At 47.6% G+C, this 9,989-nt stretch overlaps 1 protein-coding gene and 2 non-coding genes across 3 annotated transcripts; all 3 read left to right on the top strand.

Annotated features, from left to right (window-relative positions):
* Positions 1 to 2,055: 2,055 nt before the first annotated feature.
* On the top strand, positions 2,056 to 8,487 carry RPSA (ribosomal protein SA). Its single transcript, XM_006161338.3, has 7 exons — positions 2,056 to 2,202; positions 3,389 to 3,554; positions 5,120 to 5,238; positions 6,428 to 6,673; positions 7,643 to 7,771; positions 7,893 to 8,058; positions 8,320 to 8,487. Exons 2-7 carry the CDS (start codon positions 3,422 to 3,424, stop codon positions 8,412 to 8,414), a joined length of 888 nt encoding a protein of 295 aa, XP_006161400.1. The 5' UTR covers positions 2,056 to 2,202; positions 3,389 to 3,421; the 3' UTR covers positions 8,415 to 8,487.
* LOC114004535 (small nucleolar RNA SNORA62/SNORA6 family) lies at positions 4,895 to 5,045 on the top strand. Its single transcript, XR_003546669.1, has one exon. It is a non-coding gene; the product is annotated as a small nucleolar RNA SNORA62/SNORA6 family (small nucleolar RNA).
* On the top strand, positions 6,722 to 6,875 carry LOC114004534 (small nucleolar RNA SNORA62/SNORA6 family). Its single transcript, XR_003546668.1, has one exon. It is a non-coding gene; the product is annotated as a small nucleolar RNA SNORA62/SNORA6 family (small nucleolar RNA).
* Positions 8,488 to 9,989: the final 1,502 nt, after the last annotated feature.

Raw genomic sequence — 9,989 nt, 5'->3', positions numbered from 1 at the left:
CCAAGCGCACGCACCCTATAGCAGAAATCTCTCTCTCAAAAAAAAGTTTTTAAAAAAGCTATTTTTAAAGTTTTTATTGTTTTAGAGCCATAATGTCTCCTGAAATTTTTAGCAGTTTCTAGGGAAGCTTAAAGCCATAATGACTAAATTTATGTCTTTTCTTCTATGCCAATTTTATTAAAATGGAGTTTTGTGTTGTTTTAATTTCCTCATAGAAAATTTCAAAAAGACTAAAAAGTGCAGGTGTTAAAATTGCTCTGTTTCTCTACTCTAACATCAGTGTTTCTCTCCTGGCTACACATTCAGGTTATCTGGGAACTATTTTTAAAACTTAGGTTTTTTGGCAGTTGGGCATGATATCTGTAACTGTTCTCCAAGTGATTTTTTTTTTTTTTTTGGAGGGGTTTTTTGCTAAAAGGCACATGCCCGCTCGCCAGAAAGACAGAGAGACAGAAAGCGAGAAATCACCCCCCCCAGGGGAGATTGCCATGCCACAATCCCTTCTCCTCCATTCTCTTGGGATCTTGGGCACACACGCACACATGCGTGGTGTGAGTTTAAGCCACTGGGTCTGGGACTCAAACCACGGTGAACTACATGGGAGTTCACCGACATAGCCATTACACTAACCCAAGTGATTCTAACTGTAAGTAGAGTTGAGACTTACTGAAATTATTTTGGTTACTGGCTATTTCTTTACTGTCACTTTTTAATGCACAAGCTTGAAAATGTTTCATAATTGCCCTCCTGCAATTTTTTTCTATCACATAACACATTTTAATTTTTTTAAAGAGGTTTTGCTATAGGGCACGTGCACTCGCCAGACAGACAGAGAGAGATAGAGAGACAGAAAGTGAGAAATCACCCCCCAGGGGGGATGGCCATGCCGCAATCCCTTCTCCTCCATTCTCTCGGGATCTTGGGCATGCATGCACACGTGCCCGGCGTGAGTTTTAAGCCACCGGGTCCGGGACGCAAACCGTGGTCGACTACGTGGGAGTCCAGTGACATAGCCATTACGCTACCTGCTGGTCCAACACATTTTAATTTTTAAAAATGGTTGCATGGTATTGTATTGAACTGAATATATTTTATTTACTACATCCTATGACAGATACTGTATTTCTTTTCTACTATCGAAAAACAATCCTCATGCATACATATGTATAGTCTTGTCCTTTTTGTTATTTTCTTCCGGAAAACTTCCCATGAATGAACATTTTACATTTGAATTAAGGGACAGCAGGTGGCATGGTGGTTTAGGCACTGAACTCCCATTCGTGGACATAGTTCCAGTCCTGGACCCGGGAGCTTGAAAATCACACCAGCCGGTGAGCAGGCGTGCCCAAAATCCCTGGAGGAGAATGGATGCCAATCCCACTGCGATGGCCCATTGCGTGGCCATCTCCCCAAGACGTAATTTCTCATTTCCTTCTCACTGTCTTTCTGTCTCCCACGAGCACACACGCCCTATGGCAAAAACTTTCATTAAAAAAAAAAACAAGTTAGAATTAGGTGCTGCTAAATTGTTCTCCAAAAAATGAAAATAAATTCTCCACGTTCGCTTACTGAATTTAGGTGTGTTGTGTCCCACAAGCCCTCTGTTATAGGTAGAGACTGGAGCTTAGCTTACGTGAGGTGCCAGCTCAAGTTGACAGCTACAAATGGCTGGGAAACTGCAGACCCACCCTGTGGGCCCGACAACCCCAGCGCGCCCCTAGCGCCCGCACAGTAGTCCTGCTCGCGACGCAAGCCCGCCTCCCTTGGCCACGCCCACAGGTCTCCCTTGGCCACGCCCATAGGAGTCCGAGTCAGACGCAAGCTTGCCTCTCTTGGCCACGCCCACAGGAGTCCCGCCAGCGACGCAAACCCGCCCCCTCTCACTAGGCCCACAGGAGTCCGCACGCACCTCCGTTAGCCACGCCCACAGGCGTCCTGCCCGCGACGCAAGCCCGCCTCCCTTAGCCACGCCCACCGGCGTCCGGCCCACGACGCAAGCCCGCCTCCTTTAGTCACGCCCACAGAAGTGCCCGCCTCTCGGAAGGAGAAGCACAGCCCTGACTACTCACCACGCCAGTTCCGCCCAACCTTCCGCTCAGCTTTCTTTGCCATTGGCTGGCAAAGGAGTATATAAGGACGTCATTTCCGGTCGGCTGTCCTTTCCGCGCTACCCGCCCAAGGGTCCATACGGCGTTGTTCTGGGTGAGTTCGCGGTGGGTGCGTGAAGTCCCTGAGGCCCCCTCAAATGAGCTTCCCGCTTTGCTAAGAGGTGCGGGTTGAGAAGGGAATTCAGCCGGGCGATTCGGCCCTGCGCAGGCGGCTCCGCCCCAGGCCGAGTACCCGCACGTGGTCCCGCTCGGGCCTGCGGGTTCCCACAATGCCCTGGGAGCGCGCGGAGGTTGTGGCACGGCGAGGCACAGGGCTGGGGTTCGAGCCGGCCGCAGGGAGCGAGAAGGTGGGCTACAGTTCCGGCGTCCAGCCCTGCGTTCCGGAGACTCGGCGGTGAGTCGAGTCCCAGAGCAAATTTGCACGGGAGGCTTGGGCTGATCGGAATTTCCTGTTCTCGCCTCCAAGGGCGGCAGTTGAGGTTCATGGCACAGTCGGAAGAAAAGCTGCTTGTGATAACACGGAGAAGTAATTTTGGGGCACCCACCAACAATCTACTCGGGAAATGTGGGGAACCCGTTGATATCTGCCTTTTTTACTTCTCTCAGTTTGAACTTTCTCAGACATAACTGTACCTTTTGCATCTGATTGCGCATCCGTAAGTTAACTTCCTGTGTACGTTGAGAAGTGTTGAATTCCGATTCAACTCGAAACGACTGTTCTCTGGTTGCGTTACCTGGGTATTCTGCAGTCCACACCTCCTGCCGTTTTGCGGTATAGGGCATGTACCTGCTGAGGTTTTATTACTATTTTCCTTTTCTTTTTTGTCATACCGTAAGCTCAGTGTGGACACTAGGAGGTGTAGTTCTTGGGTGCTTTTAAATGTGATGCTGACCTAACTCAACTAGTTAGACTGCACCACTTACTGGGGTCCAGAGTAAGGCTAGGGAGGTGGTCGTCTCAAGAGAAAAAAGAAATCATAAGGAGAATACAGCACTGGGGGCCTGATGGGGGTGTGGTGTCAGCCCAGGCTACAGGAGATGTGACATGGGAGGGGTGAAGGGAGAGGGTCACAAGGTTGGCTGATTCTTTGATTAGCTTGTCGCTGTGGCCTTATCGCCCACCTGTGGGTGTCGGTGGGCTCTGGCTAGGGGATTCTGGCGGAAGGTTGCTGCAACCAGTCCTCATTTTCTAACAGGCTGTTCAGGGCTCAATCTAACACCACTACTCCTCTTAACTCATTCTTAGGATGAAAATAACACTGTTAACTGTCGTTTTTCAGGTTCCCGTCGTAACTTAAAGGGAAACTTTCACGATGTCCGGCGCCCTTGATGTCCTGCAGATGAAGGAGGAGGATGTCCTCAAGTTCCTTGCCGCAGGAACCCACTTAGGTGGCACCAACCTTGACTTCCAAATGGAGCAGTACATCTACAAGAGGAAAAGTGATGGTTGGTCATTGCTTTAACGCCTTATCCTGTTGACTGGTTTTAAGTATGAATTTCGATGCTTGGTGTTAGGGTTTGGAGTAAGACTCAATCAGGAGACAGCACCATCCCAAGAGGGAGAGGAAAGTTTATTGAGAAAGAGCGATCAGGGGTCTGAAGCACCTCCCGTGGAGGAGACTGACCTGTTTATATGGGAGGGGTAAGGTCACAAGAGAGGTGGGTACTTGGGTTAGCTTGCTTGTCACTGACCCTGTCAGCCTATTGGTGGCGTTGGCTACTAGTAAGGAAGGGCTCTGGCTGTAGGGTTCTGGCCAAAGGTCCCACAGCCTCCTTTTCTGATGGGAAATTACATAAAGGCCATTCAGGCTGATCTGACCCCTAGGTCCTAGGATTCGGGTTGTGAAGGTGGAAAAGTATCTTCAATTTCTCAGTCAATTTCCAGGAGCTTTTATAGGGGAAAGGGGATGCTCTGGGGGCTTACAGCCATCTATAGAAAAGCATCAATCAGGTTAATTTTTATCTGGGGCCAGTCAAGTAATTTATCTCTGGGGCAGGAGTCTGTCTTAGCTAAGGGGTGCAGTGAAGCAATAGATCTTGAAAACCACGTGTTAGCTTGTGATTGGGGTGGAACGTTCCACATTGTTCATTTCTAGGTTGGCTCTTCATCTCCTTGCACTTTCTGTGAAAAATGACACAAAGCATCAGGCTGAGAGCAAAACAGGGTGGTTTGGTTTGGTTAGGGTTTTTAAGTTTTTTTGCCATGGAATGCGTGCCCTCCCCGAAGACAGGGATAGTGAGGAAAAGTGGGAAAGTGGCCACGCTGTGGTCTCCTCTCTAGTTTTCTGAGACTTTGGAACACACACACAACCCTACACATGCCTAGAGTGAATTTCAAGCCACCAGGTCTGCGACTCAGTCTGTAGTTGGCCATGTGAGAATGGGAGTCCAGTGTATTAACTACCATGCCACCAGCTGGCTATGAGGGAGAGTTTTTGATTTTAGTAAGTTATCAGATTGGCTTAGCAGGTTTCAATAAACAATTAGCTGGACTTTTTAATTACCTCTTAATAGTCCTTTCTACCTCCTCAGTAGTAAGATGGGCATATTATACTGATTTCTGAAAGTGAGACAGGAGGTAGGAATAGACAGTTTGGCATCAGCGTAGGGGTGGAGCCTCGAGTGTTTCAGTCTGGAGTGTCATGCTGTAGAGGGGTTTTAGGATGATGCAAATGTTCAAGAGGGAAGATGGCAAGAGCCCTAGGATGTGGGTAAGGATTTCAGTTGGGGTGGGGGGTGCTGACTGTTAAGAGGAAAAATGGACTTTGCTAACTGAATGAATCAAAGCTGCACACTATTAAAGCTCAGGGTGGAGGCCAGTCTTGGCCAGTGAACTCCTGGGTGTCGGAAGTGTGCTACATTAATGGCAGGATGTTCGCTAACACCAGTAGGGCTCGCCTCTATGACTGGAGTTTGATAGTACTTGCTGCCACATTGCTCGCCTTTGTAGAGCATCCGTGAGCACAGCTCGGTCGGTGCACTTTGACCTAGGTACTTTGGCTCTCACCTAGGCATCTACATCATAAACCTGAAGAGGACCTGGGAGAAGCTTCTGCTGGCAGCTCGTGCCATTGTTGCCATAGAAAACCCTGCTGACGTCAGTGTCATATCTTCCAGGAACACTGGACAGGTTTGTTGAAATTTTGGGGTAAATAGGAAAGAATAAAAAATACTCCTTAATTCCACTGTTCAGGAATCTTTTAGTCTGAGCAATCTTAGTCTTAATATTTGAAATTTGCTGCATATTCCATTCTGTATTTACCTGTGCCACTAAAGATCTACAAATAATTCTATTAAAGGGGTCATCACATTTTTTCGCAAGCAAACTTTGTTAAGTAGCACTGGGACAAAAAAAAATAAGACAGTAGCTATTATTTTTCCAGAAAGGTTTTGTTACAGTAAGTCCTTGTCTTATCCAAGTCTCAACAGCCTATGTTTATTTTTAGGAATCTTTGCCTGCATGAGTAAGAAATCTTGAAAAAAAAAAAAATAGGTGAAAGTTTAAATCTTGCCTGCCCTGGTTTTATTTGGTAATTCTTTGTTTTTCTACTTAGAAAACTAGAGGGTGTCTTAAATAGAACTTTATCAATGATTTTGTATGCCTCATGAGTGCTTTTATGGGAGGTTATTCTTGAAAGGCAGATCTATGACCAGACCCCTGTGGTTTGGTACATTATGGAGGGTAGGTATAATTACTACTGAAAGTCATGCTTGCGTCAGCAGAAATTTACTGAGCCTCTAGTTTGGGCCAAACAGTGTTGCTCGGTGCTTGGGTATAGCACAGAAACAGTAAGACTTCCTTTTTGGAGGGATAGGGGAAGTGTCTAGAGGGAAAGTGAAGGCAGGTAAGAGCTAGGTGCGTTTTATGTTGGGTACTGTGATCCGATTTGACCAGAGGCCAGGCGTGCTTACTGGATGGTAGGGGCTGTTTAGTTAGGTGTATTAGCTCATCTCATTCTCGAAACCCTCTGAGGAGGTGGGAGACACGTGAGTAACTTGCCTGTCACTCACAGTATGGCCCACTTCGTACTTGAAACCGAGCAGTGTGGTCTGGTGCATCCAGGGGTGAGCCTGACACCAGTGATAGGGCGTGATGCTTAACACCTTTTCTGGCTGCAGTTAGTATTTTTCAGTTCATCTAGAAGCCAGGAATTCTGTGTTTAATTTGATGCTTTTGCATTTGAGGAAGGGGTATTTAAAGGTTCTAATTAAGTAGGCTGCTGCTTGTGCAACAACCTGCTGTACAAGGTGTCAGCACATGGTGAGTTCGTGTGGTAACCATCTCTGGAGTGCTACTCACCATCAATTTAATTTCTTAGAGGGCTGTGCTGAAGTTCGCTGCTGCCACTGGAGCCACTCCTATTGCTGGTCGCTTCACTCCTGGAACCTTCACTAACCAGATCCAGGCAGCCTTCCGGGAGCCGCGTCTTCTGGTGGTGACTGATCCCAGGGCCGACCACCAGCCTCTCACAGAGGCGTCTTACGTCAACCTACCTACCATTGCCCTGTGCAACACGGATTCTCCTCTGCGCTATGTGGACATTGCCATCCCATGCAACAACAAGGTAACGACCTGGGGGTCTAGACTAGTCTGCAAATGAATGATACTGTCCTGTGCACATTGTTAGAGCTTGGAGTTGAGGCCGCTGCCTGGCCGATGAACTCTCAAGTGTAGGTAGTGTGCTACACGAGGGGCAAGTTTTTCGCTAACACCACAAGGGTCTCTGACCCGATGAGTGGAGTTTGATAGTAATTCTTGCTACAAGTATAATAATGCATAATAGTTTGGAAGAGAGCTGACAGCATTATTGGACTTCTGTTTTCAGACCAACTTGATTTTTGGTGTATGAATCCAAAAAAGGTGGGTTGTGTTGGTCCATTTTTTTCCTCAGAATCCTGGTGTTTGGGACAACATATGGCATAGTGGTTAAGGCAGCTGGATTCCACATGGCTAACTGCGGTTTGTGTCTCAGGCTCAGGGGCTTGACAAACATGCTGGTGGCATGTGTGTCCCATGTCTTAGGAAAAGGGATTGCTTAATAATCATCCTCCCTAGGGGATGATTTCTCTCTGTGTCTCTTGAGCACGTGCCTTGTTGCAAATTGGGGGAGCTGGAACCTGGTTGGACATTAAGAATTGCATGTTTTGTTTAAATGCTAATATCTAGGCACTGATGGGGAGGATTGATCTCACTGTGTCAGCAGAAGTCTTCACTAAAGTGTTAGATGTGCTCGCCGGAGAGGGAAAGTGAGAGCACCCCCTGGGGGGATGACCATACTGCAGTCCCTCCATTCTTCTCTCAGGATTTTTGGACACTTATATACACAAACCTTTTGTTGTTTTGTGGGGTCCCCCCCATTTTGCCCAGACCAGGACTTGGAACAGTGTAGCCAGCCAGCTGCCTTAACCACCATGCCACCTGGCTGGCCCTTGCTCTCTCTTTTTCATGTGGACCTAAATGATGTGTGGTGGACAAGGAGGTAGCTGGCTCTCTGGGGTTGACGGGTATCATTAATAACTTGGTACTCTTGCAGGGAGCTCATTCGGTGGGTCTGATGTGGTGGATGCTGGCCAGGGAAGTGCTGCGCATGCGTGGCACCATCTCCCGTGAACACCCGTGGGAGGTCATGCCTGACCTGTACTTCTACAGAGATCCTGAAGAGGTGAGCTTACTCCACAAAGCAGGATTGTGGGAACACAAGCATATTGGGTGGCTCGGCCTGTGCTGCTTAGCAGCACTTCATCGGTCTCTCTCTAAGCATTTTCCTTTCTTACTATAACTAGATTGAAAAGGAGGAACAGGCTGCAGCTGAAAAGGCTGTGACCAAGGAGGAATTTCAGGGTGAATGGACTGCTCCCGCTCCTGAGTTTACTGCCACTCAGCCCGAGGTCGCAGACTGGTCTGAAGGCGTGCAGGTGCCCTCCGTGCCCATCCAGCAGTTCCCTACTGGTATGTATCGAGAACTGGGTGCACCACATCGAGCAGGAGGTTTGAGACTTGGTGCTTTTGGTTGTGTTCTAGCTGCAAGTAACCTGGCAAGTTGAGTTCAGGTGCTTTTTGAATGCACTGGTCTTAATCTTTGCCTTTCGAAACACTTTCTGAAAGTGGTCTGCAGAATGCAACCTGTATCTGATATTGCTGTAGAGGGTGGGGAGGGGATCCTGCTGTGGGGACAGAGCTCATGTCTTTTTTTGGTATTTTTCTTAACAGAAGACTGGAGTGCTCAGCCTGCCACCGAAGACTGGTCTGCAGCCCCCACTGCTCAGGCCACTGAATGGGTGGGAACAACCACTGAGTGGTCTTAAGTCTGCTCTTCACAGACTCTTACAAAAAGTGGAAATAAGGTTGATAAGGAAAATAAACAACACTTTATAAAAATTTTGTCCATTTCAGTTTTTTATTTCCTATTGAAATGCCTGGAAATGCTTTATGTCTCTTAGCATCAGTTTTGCTTCTAAAGCCAGTTGTAGAATAAAACACAGTCATTGCTTGATCTGAGGTGCTGATTCCAGAACCTCCCCCTGCACTTCCACCACAGACACCAGAACTTGGGGGTGCTCAAGACCCTTAAATAGGTGTAGGGGCCAGCCCAGCCATTGGTGTGGAGGTTAAGGTGGCTGGATTCCATATGGCTGACTATGTGGTTCAAGTTCAGGACTCAGCAGCTTCTAAAACATGCCACACGTGTGTGCTTGCCCAAATTCTAGAGAACAGAAAAGGGATGGTAGCATGGCATCCGCTGGGTGATTTCTCATTCCCTTTTTTTTTTTTTTTTTGAGAATTATTTAACTTTACTCATCAAGTGCACATGCCCTAGGGCAAATTTAAAAGATGTATTTGCATAAAGTGTATGCACATCCTGTATGCTGTAGTTCAGCTCTGCTAATGTAGCGTGTGCTGTGTATTAATAGTGTTGCGCTGTTATGGGGATGATGACAAGTATATGTGACCAGGTTTTTTCTTGAATTTATTTTTCGAAGAATTTCAATTTGACCAGAGAGGGACAGGGTGAGAAAGCAAGCAGCTAGGTCCGATACTCAGCCACAGTTGGCCTTGTGGGAGTCCAGCACCCTTAACCATCATGCCCCCTGCTGGCCCCTTCTTGAGTGTTTTTTAAATTGACAGGGCTCTTGAGCCTCCTAGAGATGGAGGGGAAAGCACTTCTGCCTTAGCGTTTATTCACACTGCAGTACTCTGCCATTTCTATGCCCAGGTGAGGTGTGGGGCGTGCACACATACCTGGTATGTGTTTAAGCGTCCATGGCCAGGATTCTAACGATCTGCAAGGGTCCAACTCAACCAGGAGGCTACAGCGCTAGCTAACTGCCGAACATGTCCAGGGTTGACTAGATGTATAACCCACAGGTGTTGAGGGCTGACTCGTTTTTCACTTGGGAGTTCTGAATTTCATTTCTGTAAGGAACGTTCTGGAAGATGTAAGGTTGCACATACCTCGTTTACTGAGGCCCTGGTAATCAGGATTTCAGGAATTGGGTAAATTGGTTTCCAATAACCACCCTGCTGACTGCCAGTTGCGTGGCCAATGCATAAGTGACTTCTGGCATTTGGAGACTCAATTTCGGGCTGAGCTGGGTGTATGCATAAAGATTTTGTGAAAAAACTCTTGTAAAGTTTTCCATTTTGGCCATTTCCTTTGCATTTCTGTTAGAAGTGCAGGTGGCTCCTCCCTAAAGTGATTCCAGCACATGGCCCTTGCTACCAGGAGGAGAATGCATGCACAACGCCCCCCCCCCCAAGCTAAGTCTGGACAAAGCTCCTCCAGACTCAAAAATCCCCTGCCACAGTTCTTCCTTGGCAACCCATTTTCTGAGACTCCTCCCTCGGGAGCTCTGTTTTCCCTTCCCTCTCCTCTAATAAAC

Source organism: Tupaia chinensis, unplaced genomic scaffold, assembly GCF_000334495.1.
Source record: "Tupaia chinensis unplaced genomic scaffold, TupChi_1.0 Scaffold138441_1, whole genome shotgun sequence".
Taxonomy (NCBI): domain Eukaryota; kingdom Metazoa; phylum Chordata; class Mammalia; order Scandentia; family Tupaiidae; genus Tupaia; species Tupaia belangeri.
The sequence above is the reverse complement of the archived record's forward strand: the minus strand, read 5'-3'. Positions and strand labels throughout refer to the sequence as shown.

Excerpts from the sequence above, each read along its gene's own strand:
- RPSA (XM_006161338.3), top strand. The coding sequence starts at position 3,422 with ATGTCCGGCGCCCTTGATGTCCTGCAGATGAAGGAGGAGGATGTCCTC. Across the intron at positions 3,555-5,119 it reads CTACAAGAGGAAAAGTGATG|GCATCTACATCATAAACCTG; the intron begins GTTGGTCATTGC and ends GCTCTCACCTAG. Across the intron at positions 8,059-8,319 it reads CATCCAGCAGTTCCCTACTG|AAGACTGGAGTGCTCAGCCT; the intron begins GTATGTATCGAG and ends TTTTCTTAACAG.